A 16168-nucleotide genomic window follows, 5' to 3' on the forward strand; every position below is an offset into this window, starting at 1 on the left:
AAGACTCTGGGGCCCTTCTCCAAACAGTAAACCAAGGCCAGATTAACTTGACCATTAAAGAAGTGAGAGAATTTGGCAATCTTACCTTATTGTTCAAGGACCGAGTTTATTCCGTGCAAAAGACTAATGGGTCCTGGGAAATGGATTCCTCCAAATTTTAAAAGATTCGATTTCTGCTGCATTTCTTTTTAACCAAATGTGCCCTGGATTTGGCTTAATTATATTATACTTTTAATATACCAATATTTTGAATAATTTAGGGACCTGAGTAGATAACTAAAAACCGAAAACATTTAACATTATAAACCAAATAACAGTGAAAGTGGGAAAGAAAATAAGAAAAACACATAAAAGCATATGGATAAAGAAATGATTAATGTAAATAAATCAAATAGATGTTTATAAATGATTTTATATACATTATCTCAGTTCACTTCCTAACAATACTGTGAGACAAACAGAATAGAGATTAATATTTTTAGTTTGTTGATGGACTCAGGGAGATTAAATAAGTTGATTTATTCACTTTCATGGCTTGAATTACCATGCAGAAATAGGCTGAAGCTCCCAACTCATCTCTATCATGCATCTCTATACTGTAACAGTCTTATTACTGGTCTTGAAGGCTCCTGATAAATTGCAGAGTCCTTTTCAAAAATACAAACCTAATCAAGTCACTCTCCTATTTAAAATCCACTGTTTTCCATTTTATCTCCAGCCTCCAGCCTGGTACTCTACACAGAGTAGGGGCTCCACATATATTTGTTGAGTAAGTGAACAGATTACTGAATTAATGCTGCAACCAAGTAGTTGAGCTTGCCTATGATCCTAGACCTCTTTATTTAGAATGCACAAAGGGAAAGCTTAGGAAATTCCAAATCCAGACACAGACTGACTAGGAAGTACAGGAATGATATAGCAATCCAAGTTTGGCTAAAGAAATAAAGTACTAGGCTATCGAGACTTCCTAGTATTCAAAATCCAGTTTCTCAGCCAGGTTCCAGTGCTCCAACATCCAAAACCAAATCTAAGACATACTAATGTATGAAAGTGTAAGATGAAATCTATACACAGCAGAAATACCCAGAGGTCACTGGCAATTACGAAAGGGAAAGGAGTATTTTCTTCACACCTCCTGAATTCCTAATAGCCTCCACTTTAAAGGTAGGTGGTTTAGTAGCCTGTCAGGAAGAATTGCATAACAACAACATTTCTACTAGATGATGCCCTCAGCATAGGTACTATTTCTAGTAAGCAGCTGAGCCAACTACTGTTATCTTACAAGAGCATCATTCCGAGAATCGGAAAATCGTTGGTTCTGGATCAGACCTTTCAGGACAACTGCAGAAGTTTCACAGACAGCTACCAAAAACAAAAATAAATTTCTTATGCCAAATAAAAGGGCCTCTCCAAACCTACCTGATTCATAAACTAACCAAAGATTTGAGTGGCCTACAAAAGACCTCTGAGCGTTCTGGATATGTATTAGCTGCTGGGCTGCTACTGCTAATGGTAAGCGGAGAAGCCACCACTTAATTCATGGTTACTGTTTTGCCGGCCATGAAATAAACCCTTTCATGCATTCTCTTATTTAATTCTGTGTTATTAGTTGCTATTATTATCCCTGTTTCATAAATGGTGCTGTGAGAAGTTAAAGAATTTACACATGGCCACACTAAATCCAAGTGGTGATTTGAATCCATTTGGTTGAACTGACTCTGAACTCTATGTTCTTACTGACTACACTATACTAGCTAAATATCTCAGGCTCATGGTAATGCATACAATTCCTCTATGTACTTGGGATCTAGGAAAATGGCAGCCCAGGCCTCAGAGGCAAACACTCAAGGTACATTCACATTCTACCTTGTCCAGAGTTTGATTTCTTTCAGGACCTATACAGTTCTTGCAAGGACTCACAGACAATAGAGAAAATACTGCATGCACACACCACTGGGTAGAAAGATGTAAGTGTTAATTATCTTGTCATTTGGGGCTGCTTTTATACGCCTCTGTATAGTTACTTGAATCTTATGTATCATTTCTTTAAGATTTTTTTATAGACCACTGAGCATCTAAAGAAAAAAAGAATTAGGGGGATGGTATAGCAAAAAACATAGAATAGAATTCTTTCTTTTAAAGTAAAATAAATGGCCATGAAAGTTTCTTGACAGACAAATTACTGACAATCAGAAATGAAACATTAAAACTGATGAACCTTAGTGATTCCACAATATACGGAGGAAAAAAAATGGTTATTGGAGACACTGTCAGGTCCTACAAATGTTGGCTTTGAGCTGATCCTAAGTCTGAAAGGCTATGGCCAATATCAAATGGCTTTTCAGATATAGTACTGGCTCTCTGGAACCCCTTTGGCAGGTTAACAAACTCTATTAGGTTTCCACCCTTTCATTAAGTGATCTGTTCACCTTTTAGCCTTAACTGAAAGCTAGCTCTCTGCGAAGGATACCAATTCGCCTACAGTTCTCTCAAGTAGAAGCTGCTCATTCTACATAAAATGTACTTCAGTATCAGGCCTAACATGGGTATCTTCCTTATTCCCCAGTGCTTCTCCTAGGCCATCACTCCTCTTCCTCTAGGCTCATATATTTTAGCCTTATCACCTCCAATCCTTTTTATCTTTTAGTTCTGACAAGATGTAGTCATGTAGTGATTCCCAATCATTCATCAGACTTATTGTTAAACCAATGCCACTGGTTGGTTGCCCACCCCAAAGCCCCATTCTTCCTTCTCTGTATATCAGAATGAAGTTCTACTCTTTCCTCAAAACTTCGAAATGAATGACTTTATACCCAATATTAAAAATCAATTTTGACTGGTCTAGCCCATCATCAAGCATATTTTATCCTCCTGGTAAATAATTGGTTAAGACCCAGGCACATAAAACAATTTGGATTAATTAGATGCACGGATCTGATGGATGATTTCTAGAAAAAAATTCTATGGCTGCTGGATATTATCATTTCTGAATATAATCTCTGGAATGTATTTATTTCAGAATGATGAGATTATGGTGATTTTTCTCTTTGTACTTTTGTTTTTTCCCCCAAAAATTCCACAAAAAGCAGGGTTTTTTTCTGCAAAATATAAAATTTTTAAAAAGCATGAGAAGATATTTACTTGATTATTCTGGTACTGGTCATGATGGAGTAATAGGAAGAGGACTCATCTTATCACCAGATTAAAAAAACTAAAAACGAAACCCCAAATTGGACGAAGCATGTGAAGGAATGGTTTTATAGAGATTAGACAATAGTCAGTGCAGCACTGTGATCTCTGAAAGAAGGAAAACAAACCAGGTAAACATACCTAGAGGCAGCTTCCAGGCTGTGAAGCAAAGCGGGCATAGGGAGGGAATCCAAACAAAGCATGGCAGTCTGAGTTGAAAAGTCACAGACTATAGTCCAGAATGCCAAGGAAATTAGTATTTCCAGGGCCAAATACCAGAGTGGTAGAAGATACAAATCAAGAGAACTCAGGAAAGCTTCAGAAGGTTCTCACTGAATACTTGGCTGGGTACTAATCTATGCATATATGAGAAGAAAGTACCCAAGACTGGGGAAAGGACCACCAGAAATAAATAGGCAGAATAATTTACGGAGCTTTTACAGAGCTGGGCATATTTTGTATGCCCACCAGCCAGAATCGAAAGGTCTCCTGATAGGTGGGACATGAGGTAGAATCCTTCAAAAGGTGTTGTTCTGGATTTGGGGTTAATAAGACCTAGATAAAGAGTGGCTCTGGACCCAATATAAACATAAAAGCAAGAGTTGAAAGATTCCAACCAATCCCATATAATGTAAATGCGAGTCACGACAAAAATCTAACACTATTTAAAGGAATGTAACAAAACACAGCACCAATAACATAAAATATTAGATGTCAGATATCAGAGCTTCCCCATGTGGTCCCCCCACAAGCTGATCTGGGTTTCCTCACATTGTGGCGGCCTCAAGGTAGACGGACTTTGTTAGCAGCAGCTAACAAAGGTGATGGTGGCTGCACTACCTTTTATGATCTAGCCACTTAAGTTAAAACAGCCACTTTTGTCACACTCTATTAGTTATGATCAAGTCACAAACTTGCCCAGATTCAAGAAAAGGGGAGTTAAATGTCCCATCTTAATAAGGTAGTGTGAAGGTTCTAGAAAAAGATGTGGGGAAGGCGATACTACTATAGACATCTTTGAGCAATGTAATCTGCCTCATAGATCTGAGTGAGCATCTAGTATTTCCCTTCAGTTGGAAAAACTACCTTTTAAATGAGTTGTAGTGCAAACCTGGCAAACAAATTTTCTTAACTTCTCTTTACTTGAAATGCCTTTATTGTATCTTGATTTTTGAAGGATATTTTTTACACGACATAGAGTTTTAGGTTCACAGGCCTTTTTGTTTTTCTTTCCTTTCAGTACTTTGAAGATATCCTATTGCCTCCTGGTAACACTGTTTCTGATAATAAGCAGTCATTTTTATCATTGCCTTTCATTATGTAATATGTCTTTTCTTCTTGGGGCATTTTTAAGATTTTCTCTTTTATTTATTTTTATTTTTTAGTAATCTAACCATAATGTACTTGGGTGTGGCTTTCTGTTTATCCTGCTAAAGATTCATTGAGCTTTTTGAATCAATGCATTAATGTTTTTTATCAAACCTGGGAACAATTTCAGCTATGGTTGAAAGTACTAAATATATTTATATGCAGATTTTTAAAGGCCCTATTATTTTCAACATTTCTGTTATCAGTGGGTCTATTTCTATTGCCTGTCACTTCTTGTTAGGGGTCACATTCTCCTGTTTCTTTGCATGTTAAATCTTAGCCTTTTGCTGTGAAATTGTTGAGGCTATGTGGTTAAGAGTCTGAAATTTTTTGTGTGTTCCTCATCCTTCAAAGACAGTTGAGTTTTGTCTTGGCAGGCGATTGTTTTATTGGTAGGTTACCTTTATTTTGTTAGGTATCATTATTTGGCTTTCTTAGGATGTATGAAGATTGGCTCTTACTCTAGAGCTTGAATACTCTTAAGGCCTAACTTTTGGGGGTCTTATTGAGTGCAAGATGATTAGCTGGTCTCTCAACTTTGGTTGGCCAGAATTCCAATGTCTCTTAGCACTCACAGATCTTCAGTGGCTGTTCTCTGCCAGGCTTCCCAGGATTTTACCCTGCACACAGCAACTTAGTTTTTGACCATCAGAGACTCAAAGGCTCTCTGATGTAGACTTCTAGAGCTACTTCTCTAAACAATTCCTTGCTCTCTTGTATCTTGCCCCACAAAAAACCCAGCTGCCTCACCAGCCCTATATATTAATCTCTGGTTTTTGTTTTGTTTTGTTTTCTGTGCAAAACTCTGCTTTTGATTTGGGCTCTACTTTACTGTGCAGCTGTTTGGACAGTAAGCAACCCCAGACAGAAAATGAGAGTGAATGTCAGGTTTATCTCGTACATTTCCCCTTTCTGAAAGATCACAACTTTGTGCTACTACCCAATACATGAAAAGAATTGCTTTCTGCATTTTATCCAGTTTTACAGAAGTTTATAGCAGAAAGGTAATGTTGATAACTGTTACTGTGTGGTGACTAAAACTGGAAGTCTCTAGTAAGTAATTCATTAAAAACAGCATAGCCAATAAAAGCTTAATTTCTAGTCATCAAAAGTCAAACAAGAGAAACTAACAGGCAGCAAAAATAAAGAGATAGAGAAAAAGTATTAGCAGACTTTTAGAATTTTCCACTAATTTTTCTTAGAGTCAGAAAAAAATTTCAAGTTGTCATATCATTTTTGTTCATTTTCATTTCTGACACCACAATGAACATCAGAACACTCTTTATTTCTTCCTTCTTCTTCCTAACCAGAACTAATTTTATGTTCAACTCCAAGGGGATGACTCATGATGAATCAACTATCCTAATAATGATGGTCTTCTATCACTTTGCCAGATAATCTTGTGGCCTCCCTCAGAGGTGGAGGTAACCATGGAACTGTATTATTACCAATGAGACATACGGGGAAGCTTGTTAGGTGTCTCCTGAAAAGGTTTTAATTTTCTTAATAAAAGGACTAAGTGACACTGGCCTCTTTTTCCTGTCTTGAATGTAAATCTCCTCTTATTTTTTTTTAAAATTGAAGTATAGTTGGCATACAATATTAGTTACAACATAATGATTTGACAATTACACGCGTAACAAAATGCTTACCACAAGTATAGTTACCATACCACCGTACAAACTTACTACCCTAATAACTATACTCCCTAAGCTCTAATTTTCATCTCTGTCATTTTCTTATTTTTTAAGTAGAATTTTGTATCTCATCTACATCACTTATTTTATCCACCCCTCACTCTCCCTCTGGCGATCACAGTTTTCTCTATTTATGAGTCTATTTCTGTCTTTTTTGTTTTATTTTTTAGATTCCACATTAAGTGAACATATATTATTTGTATTTTTCTTTCTGACTTATTTTACTTATAGCATAATACTCTCCAGGTCCATCCATGTTGTTGTGAATGGCAAGATTTCATTCTTTTATGGTTGAATAATATTCTATCATAGAGATATGTCACATCTTTATCCATTCATCTATCTATGGACACTTAGGTTGTTTCCATATTTAGCTATTGTAAGTAATGCTGCAATAAACACAGGGATACATATATCTTTTCATATTACTGTTTTATTTTCTTTAGATAAATATTTAGATGCAGAATTATTGGGTCATATGCCATTTCTGTTTCTTTTTTCTTTTTCTTTTTTCTTTTTTTTTTTGAGGGAATGTGATCTCTTCTGACTATAATATGTATGAAGAGGAAAAGTCCACACTTCCAAGTATGGTAGAGGAGAGGGAACAAAAGAGTCTGGGTCCTTGAAATATCAATTTAATTTCACTCATAACGTGGAATCTAAAAAACAAAACAAATGAATAAACAAACAAAAAGCAGAATCAGGCCTATAAATACAGAGAACAAACTGATAGTTGTTTGGGGGATGGTAGGATGGGCAAATGTGTGAGGGGAAGTGGGAGATATAGGCTTCCAGTGAAGGAATGAATAAGCCATGAGTATAAAAGGCACAGCATTAGAAATATAGTCAACAATATTGTAATAGCATTGTATGGTGATAGATGGTAGTGCACTTGGAGTGAGCATAGCATAAGGTATAGAGAAGCTGAACCACTATGGTGTATGCCCGAAACATTGTGTGTCTACTAAAAAAAAAAGCCCAAGTCCTTGATGACATCACTGAGTAACTAAATCAATATAGCAACCAACTGTCTCCAAGAAAAATAAAACCTATTTTTTAAAATCACTCTAACATTCTCTGTTTCTACCTGTAATAGAAAACATTTCTGACTGGTAAGTGCACACACCTTTGTTCTTTAGATGAAGAAGAGTTTGTAGATAAGATGTAAAAATGGTTTTAAAATATTAAAAAAAAGTAGTTGGGAACTGTATTCTTTTGAAGGCTTTTGACTAATCAGGTTTTCTTTGATGTGCATTAAATGCATGTCTGCCTTATATCCCCACCCCTGGGATTGCAAACTTGTTTGTGGCCAGAGATCTATATTCTGCATAGGGGCCTTGGCACTTCTGGGTGCTCAAATTAGCTTGCTGATAGGCTATTTCTACACGCCTTTCAAGTTGTCTCTATCATCCAGGTATTCATCAACTCCATCAGGAACAAAGACCCCACAGACCTAAGCTTATCTTTTTCTTTTTTTTTTTCATGGGTGTGAGTACACACACAGGTAAAACAAACAAGTAAAGAGATGCTTCACTGTCTTACGTTCACATTCTCTGACATCCAAGTTGAACTGCTGTAATGCTCCCAAGGTGAGTTGTCTTACTTCAGCTTCCAGCAAAAGTTGCATCAAGGATGTGGCTAAATGCTTGCAAGCTGACATACATGCTGTCTGGGCCACCTTTCCCTGAAATAGAAGAGTGTAAATCATAATGTTATTGGACTAAAAGGAAATCCCAACAAAAATTACAATAATTTTTTCTTTTTTTTTTTTTAAGATTTTATTTGTTTATTCATGACAGACACACAGAGAGGCAGAGACACAGGCAGAGAAAGAAGCAGGCTCCTCACAGGGAGCCCGATGCAGAACTCGACCCCCGGACCCCAGGATCACACTCTGAGTCAAAGGCAGATGCTCAACCGCTGACCACCCAGACGTCCCAATAATTTATTTTTCATAATTAGGGATTTCTTTAAGATTTTCTCCAGTATGATATCCTTGGCATTCAATAATCTTGGATTAATAGCACCTGGTGGCAATCATCTTCACTACTACCTTCATTACCATGAGTTATATAGCTATAACATTAAAATTCATAAAGCCCAGCTATTTATTCAAGAAGCGCTTTCCCCCCAAAATACACAGTACACAAATAATATTCAAAACCTTAATTAAACTAAAAAGGGATTTTTCTTCAGAGGGTAAATTTCAAAGTCCCTTCCAAAATTACTAGAATCCTTAAAAAACAAATGTAAACAAAATTCCCTAATTTATCTAGAAACTATAGTGTTATCAAAGAGGAGGACAAACCATGAGAGACTCCCAACTCTGGGAAACAAAGGGTTGCAGAAAGGGAGGTAGGTGAGGGGATGGGATAACTGGGGGATGGGCACTAAGGAGGGCACATGATGAGATGAGCACTGGGTGTTATACTCTATGTTGGCAAACTGAATTTAAATAAAATTAAAAAAAAAAAGAAACCAGAATGTTTACTGCTTTATTGATTGAACACATAAAAAAATGTAAAGAAAAATCCAAGTTTTCTGAAAAAAATAAATAAAAGGATTTTTATTTTTTATTTTTTTTTATAATGAACACTGAGGAATGCCTAACTGGCTTAGTTTGTGGCATATGTAACTCTTGATCTCGGGGTTGTGAGTTCAAGCCCCACGTAGGGTGTAGAGATTACTTTAAAAAATACAATATAATCTTTAAAAAAATTGTTCCTCATCTATACAGTTCTGTTTGTATGTTCTGAAGATCCACACTCTAGAAGATTTAAGACAAGTGGAAATACTTAGGGACTACTGTACAGGCCAACTAAAAAAGAGGCAATGGAAGCATATTGAATCCTAAAGAGAAAAGTCAACATTATAAATGAAACCTACATTAAATGGCTTGCTTTCAGTTAAACCCACTGGAGACCTGAAACAGGTAGCACACCAAGGAGAACCAGAGAGTTCAACAGTAACAGGCTCTGGGTGAACAATCAGAGGGGGCAGATCCAAGCTGTGAGAAGCCCTGTGGCTTTTCCACAGAGAGAGTGGGAATAGAATGAAGGAAGGAGGGTAAGACTAAACCAGATCAGAAGCCAGAGAAAAGGGTAAGAAACTATCTTTTGGGCATTAGCATACACCCAAGGTGGCTGGACTTAAGCAGGTGACATCTTATGCTATTTCATTTCATTTGCAGAATCACTGCCACAAGTTGGTATTCTTTTTTTCTTGTAGATGAATACACTTCTGTGAAGTTCAGAAATTTTTATGAAATCAAATGGCTATTTATTAAGCATTTCTACCCAGTCCTAAATCTGTATCTTTCCAGTAAACCATCACCTAAAAAGCAGTACTAAATCTTATACTGTCTTACAGGGAAACATTGAGCAAAAACTGGTCCAGATGGTAACAAGGTTAATGGGTCATCCAAGATGTAGACTAGGCCCACATAGGTAAGATAGTGGTAATTCAGGAGCCAACTCTTCAAATACTGAGTATTGGCTGCGGTGTCCTTCTTAACATGTGGCCCAAAGTAATCACCTAGGCCAAGATAGATGCTTAAAGAACCCAACAAGCTGAACATGGAGATGTTGTGAAAATCAAAGAGCTAAAAGCCCGATGAAGCTAGAGGCTGAAGAAGATAGCATTTGAAAGGCTTGTTTCAGCAGCCAAAATAGGTTGCCAAGGAGAAGCAAAACTGGACCGGTAAAAGGAAAATAAGATAGCTGAGAGTCAGAAAGTCCCAATCTTTATTCTCTACTACTTACTGGCTGTGTAATTTGGGATAAGATAGTTGATACTCCTGACTCCTGATTCATCTAAAAATAGTAAATGGTTTATTACCCTTAATGTATTAACATGAAACATAGACTTGGCTTTCAAGTCCTCATCAATATATATCAATCAAGAAAGCCAAATGCACTTATACATTATCAAATGTTATACTACTCTTAACATATTGAGTTATTTAACTGCCCTCCAATTACTTTCCATTCTACTCCCCTTCAAGCTAATTATTTATTCCTAAACAAAGTGATAATTGCAGAAATGAATGTTTCCAGTGTTAAATATTTTGCCAACTCTAGAAAGCATTTTGGAACTTTGCTAATTCACAGTCCACTACCCATTCTTTTTTCATTTCTGGTTTCCATTACCACCACAGTGTCCATAGGTTTTCTAAGAAAGGATAAACATAGACTCAGTCAAAATCACCAACATATCATGCAAAAAAAAAAAAAAAAAAAAAAAAAAGGTGGTTTCACCCTCTTAAGTAATCTTTTTTAAAAAAAAAAACAAATGCATTTTTTTCTTTTTTTTTTTTAAGATTTTATTTATTTATTCATGAGAGACACAGAGAGAGAGAGAGAGAGAGAGGCAGAGACACAGGCAGAGGGAGAAGCAGGCACCATGCAGGGCGCCCGACATGGGACTCGATCCCGGGTCTCAAGGATCACGCTCTGGGCCGAAGGCAGGTGCTAAACCGGTAAAATGAAAATAAGATAGCTGAGAGTCAGAAAGTTCCAATCTTTATTCTCTACTACTTACTGGCTGTGTAATTTGGGATAAGATAGTTGATACTCCTGACTCCTGATTCATCTAAAAATAGTAAATGGTTTATTACCCTTAATGTATTAACATGAAACATGTTAATCCCCTCCAAAGAATATTATTAAACTCAATTAGAGAACCTGAATAAATATCCACTCATTAAAATCATGCATAATTCCCTCCATTCTAAACAAACAACAGCTTAAAAAAAAAGGCCCAAGGATGACAGTCAAAATATCCTGGACAACATATATAGTGTTATTTAAGCCATTACTAGGCCTACAATGAGATGGTGAACCCCTAGTAATAAAAAATAAGAAAAACATAATAAAAATAAAAGAAAATAATTCCTACTTAACTTGTCATGAGAAATTAAGAAGTCCAAAGAGAAAAGCATTGTCCAAAGAAAACTGGGAATATATATTCAGGATGTGGATGTAAGGAGAAGTCAGAGGAGGGATTTACCAGATGCTTTACACCTGGTTCTGAGACTTATCCACTTGCTTCACTTTTTTATTCTCAGTCACCTTTTAAGAAACCCAAGAAATCTTAAAAAAAAACAAAACAAAACAAAAAAAAAACAAAAACAAAAAACAAAAAACAAAACAAAAACAAAAACAAAAAAACACTTTTTGCTACATATGAGGTATACTTACAAGCAGTACCTGGGCGAATCTTAAGAATATAGCTTGATGACCTTTTCATATGTAAAAACCTATAAAACTATCATCCAGCTCAAGATACAGAACATTTCCATAGACTCAGAAGCTCCCCAAGTTGCCTTTAAAATCGGTAGACCCACCCACACCATGAGATAACTCTTCTGACATACAGCCCCATAGGTTAGCTCTGGCTGCTCTTCAACTTCATATAAAAAGATTTCTCCAGGCCTCTTTTATACCCAGCTTTTTTTCACTCAGCATGTTTTTGAGATTCATCTAGGTTATTTCATGTATCTATAGCTTGTTCCTTTTTATTGCTGAGGAGTATGAATAAATCACAATTTGTTCATTTTTTTTTTTTTTTTTTTTTTTTTTACTGGTATGTATTTGGGTTATTTCTATTTGGAAGCTATTACAAATAAGAGTCTTTAAGTGGAAATATTCATTTTCCTTGGAAAAATACCTAGGTGGGAGATTGCTAGATCATAGGGTAGTTATATATTTAATTTTATCAGAAACTGCCAAAGTTCTTCAGAGTGACTGTGCCATTTCATATTCCCATGAGTAATGTATGAGCTATCCCATAGCCTCTCCGACACTTGATACTGTAAAAACCTTTTGAATTCATGCTATGTTGCCAGAGTATAGTGGTATCTTATTGTGGCTTCAATGTGCATTCCTTCAGAAGTAATTCTATTGAAGCATATTTTCATACATTCTGGTCAAACGGATATCCTCTTTCAAAAGGTACTTGTTCAAGTTTTTCTCCATGTAGTGAGTAGACGTGGAGACTATCAAACATGTTTTTATTTCTTTTTAAAAATATTTAGTGAAATTCTAGTTAATATACAATGTAATATTAGTTTCAATATAGTGTACAATATAGTGTTCAATATTAGTGTACAAGATAGAGATATTGCATAGGCACCTTTGATGAAAATCAGGCTCCCTATTCTGTTCCTTGATCTTTTTGTCAAACTTTATGCCAATACTTCACTCTCTTACTTACTAAAGCATTATAGTAAATACAGAAACCAGGCAGCATAAAGTTCCCTAACATTCTTCTTCTTTTTCAAAATAGTCTTAGTTATTTTATTTTAGGCTTTGAATTTTCATAGAAATCTTAAAATCAGCTTATTAACATCTATACTTATTTCCTTCAAGATTTATATAGCTAGTACAATTCCACACACGTTGAAGAAATGTTACTTCATTATATATCATGGATGCCTTAGGGAATTGCGGTGTGATTCTCACCTAGAAGCCTGATGGAGAAAAGTTGCTTTACATTAATTTTGGGAAAACTAACATTTTAATAATATTGAATCCATAAATACAGTATACCTTTCTATTTAGTTAGAGTTTCTTTCATTTTTTTGGTAATTTTTTTAAAGTTTTGAGTTGCACATATTTTGTTTGTTACATAGTATTTCCAGTATTTTGTTTGTTACAGAGTATTTCCAGTTTTTTGATGTTGTAAACTACACTGACTTTTAATTTCAGATTTTAATTCCTCTTTATTTGTACAAAGAAATAGACCTGTTTTGGAGTGCCTGGGTGGCTCAGATGGTTAAGCATCCAACTCTTGGGTTTCAGCTCATGTCATGATCTCAGGGTCAGGGATGGAGTCCTGAGGTAGGGCTCCATTCAGCATGGAGTTTGCTTGAGAGTCCCTTTCCCTCTCCTTTCCTCCTCCCGCCCCCACTTGTGTCTGTGCTAGTGTGCTCTGTCTCTCTCTCTCTCTCTAAAATAAGTAAATAAGATCTTTAAAAAAAGGAAACAGACCTGTTCTTTTCATAGTGACCTTGTATCTTATGATCTCAGTTTTACTACCTTTTTAAAAAAAATCTCTTAGAATTTTCTAGATAATGGTGTTATCTTTTTAAAAAAGAAAAAATTTTCAATGTCCTCCTTTTCAATTAGCACACTTTTTATTTCTTTTATTGTCATTTTGCATGAACTAGCTCCAATAGGGTGTTGATTTAGAATGTTGAGAGCAAACATCCTTGTTTTGTTCCTAATCTTAGAGGTCAAACATTTAGTCTTTTACCATTAAGTAAAATGTTAGATGTAGGTTTTCACAGATACCCTTTTATTGGATTAAATAAGACTAGATTTGTCTCCTGAGAGGTAGATTTTTTTTTTTGAAAGAGTGTCCATTTTTGACAAAATCTTTTTCCGCATCTCCTGAGATTCTTTCTCTCTGTCTTTCACACACACACACACATTAAATAAGCTTATTTCTAATAAAGAAATTGAATTTATATTTTATAACCTTCCAATAAAGAAACTCTAGACTCTGATGAATTCACTAGTGAACTCTATCAAGTATTAATGGAAGATACTAAACCAATTCTAGACAAAACCTTCCACAAAATATAGGAGAGAAAACATTTCTAAACTCATTTTATGAAACCAACATAACCCTGATGGCAAAATCAAAGGCAAAGATGATACAAGAACAAAAAAGTAAAAACCAACATCCTGCATAAACATACATACCCAATTTCAACACAATTGCAAATCACATCCAGCATTATATAAAAAAGATGATACATTATGTCTAATTGTGGTATATTACATAAACATGTCTATTATTTACTTCTAACTTATTTCTGTTGCAAATGGCAAACACAGTTGGTAAGAACTTATTCCTTTTATATTTATTGAGACTTGTTTTATGGTCTAGAATGTGCTTAGTGAATGTTGCATGTGCACTAGAAAAAAAAATGCTGCTCTTGGTGATGGAATGTCGATTAAATCAAGTTGTTTGATATTATGGTTCAAGTCTTCTACAGCCTTACTGGTATTCTGTCTATTTGTTTTATTGGTTACTGAAGGAGTACTAAAATAATGAAATATATTGTGAATCCATTTATCTGTTTGGTTCTGTCAGTTTTTGTTCATATATTTTGAAGATCTGCAACTGAGTGCAGACACATTAAAGCCTCTGTACAATTCTCATTCTCTCCTGGGTCTCCAAGGACATACATATTACACCTTTCAACTGGCTCCATATCTCTTTTATGACCTATTCCATTTTTAAAAGTTAAAAATAAATTAGTATTCTTTTTTTTTTTTCTATGTGTTTAAGTTTGGGTGTTTTCTGTAGATCTTTGAGCTAACTCATCTTGACTTCTGCTTTGTTGACTCTGTTAAACACATTTTTTTTTAATTTTTATTTATTTATGATAATCACACAGAGAGAGAGAGAGAGGCAGAGACATAGGTAGAGGGGGAAGCAGGCTCCATGCACCGGGAGCCTGACGTGGGATTCGATCCCGGGTCTCCAGGATCGCGCCCTGGGCCAAAGGCAGGCGCCAAACCGCTGCGCCACCCAGGGATCCCTGTTAAACACATTTAATTCATCTTTGAGAGCTCTTGTGATGAGCTTTTCACTACAAATCCTGAATTTTACTATCCTTAAACACACATTTGATTTTTAATATCTGTTCAAATAATTTTGTTTTGGTATTGTTCATTCTTTCCTCTGTTTTCTTTAACATATTAATCAGTTATTTTGAAATCTCTGTCTCCTAGCATATCTGGTTTACCTAATGATCTGCTTCTACTGACTGTTTTAACTTTTGATTACAGGTCAGTTTTTCTTATTATCATGTTAAGAAACTCTGTTTCATATGCCATATGTTTCAGATAAGATGCTATAGAGGCACTAGATTATTTTATTTTCCTCAGTAGAGTTTTGAATTTTGTTTAGGCAGGCAGTTAAATTATTAGTGGATCACTTTCATTTTGTCAGGCTTGTTTTTAAAGTTATAGTGGGTCTACTTTAATTTCACCCCTTATCTTAGGAACTTGTCCTTAATCACTATAGATAGCTTTACTGATGTTTAAACTGAAAGTTCCGGGGATCTCTGGGTGGCGCAGCGGTTTGGCGCCTGCCTTTGGCCCAGGGCACGATCCTGGAGACCCGGGATCGAATCCCACGTCGGGCTCCCGGTGCATGGAGCCTGCTTCTCTCTCTGCCTGTGTCTCTGCCTCTCTCTCTCTCTGTGTGACTATAATAAATAAATAAAAATTTTAAAAATATCCATATTTAAACTGAAAGTTCCATGTGCTTATCAGGGCTCTCCATGGGTTCAATCTTCAATGTCTTTGCTGTGCAACTCCAGAATATTTGCTCAGCTATTAATATTCCAAGCAGCTGATATCTTCTGCAACTCCAGAGTGTGCCCTATTCATGTGAAGCTTATAAATTAGTCAGGAGCTCAAGGGGAATTTTATAAAGACATTTTAGGGGTTCTTTCTCCATGTTTTTTTCTTCTTTGGTACCCTGTTCCTCTGAAACCAATTGTTATTTACATCTCATGCACTGATCCCTTCATTTTTTTTGACAATTGTCTGGTTTTATATTTTGTATATAAATATAAATTATAAATATAAAAATATTTATGACTAGAGAAGTCTGATATGAGCTATGAGATCACAACTAAAACCCAAAAAGAACCTTTTTAATTTGCCAATATATATCAACCAGAAAAAATGATAATAACCATTTAAAGACTTTCTCCCTGGCCAAAAATTTCATATGCCCTAGTCTCAATTTTCATTATCAGCCTGACAAAAACTTTTGCTTTATAAAGAAAATACATTCATATATGGGTCTTATGAACTCAAATTCACAATAAAGGATAAGAAGTTATAACCAGTTAATCATACATGCCCATTACAAAACAATGAAAACACCAG

At 35.6% G+C, this 16168-nt stretch overlaps 1 protein-coding gene and 1 long non-coding RNA gene across 17 annotated transcripts in view; one reads left to right on the forward strand and one right to left on the reverse strand.

Moving 5' to 3' along the window:
* The window catches only part of EXOC6B (exocyst complex component 6B), a 612331-nt gene that overhangs the window by 175563 nt on the left and 420600 nt on the right, over positions 1 to 16168 (reverse strand). For 9 of the 11 annotated variants that reach the window (XR_013349063.1, XR_013349062.1, XM_077842877.1 and 6 more), the window contains one exon: positions 7797 to 7938. Coding sequence is in view for 8 of the 11 variants with exons in the window: in XM_077842877.1 (XP_077699003.1) it covers positions 7797 to 7938 (142 nt within the window). In the remaining 3 variants the exon portion in view is untranslated. Of the gene's footprint in view, positions 1 to 6669; positions 6914 to 7796; positions 7939 to 16168 lie in introns of those variants that run through there. The other 2 variants (XM_077842883.1, XR_013349064.1) reach the window with 2 other exon arrangements.
* LOC144280635 (uncharacterized) overlaps positions 1 to 16168 on the forward strand; it is a 58654-nt gene that overhangs the window by 11061 nt on the left and 31425 nt on the right. For 5 of the 6 annotated variants that reach the window (XR_013349070.1, XR_013349071.1, XR_013349072.1 and 2 more), the window contains exon 3: positions 7759 to 7843. The exons of the other annotated variant lie outside the window; for it this stretch is intronic. This is a non-coding gene — a long non-coding RNA (uncharacterized LOC144280635). The remainder of the gene's footprint in view (positions 1 to 7758; positions 7844 to 16168) is intronic. 6 annotated transcript variants of the gene reach the window in all.

This window comes from Canis aureus, chromosome 12, assembly GCF_053574225.1.
Source record: "Canis aureus isolate CA01 chromosome 12, VMU_Caureus_v.1.0, whole genome shotgun sequence".
Taxonomy (NCBI): Eukaryota; Metazoa; Chordata; class Mammalia; order Carnivora; family Canidae; genus Canis; species Canis aureus.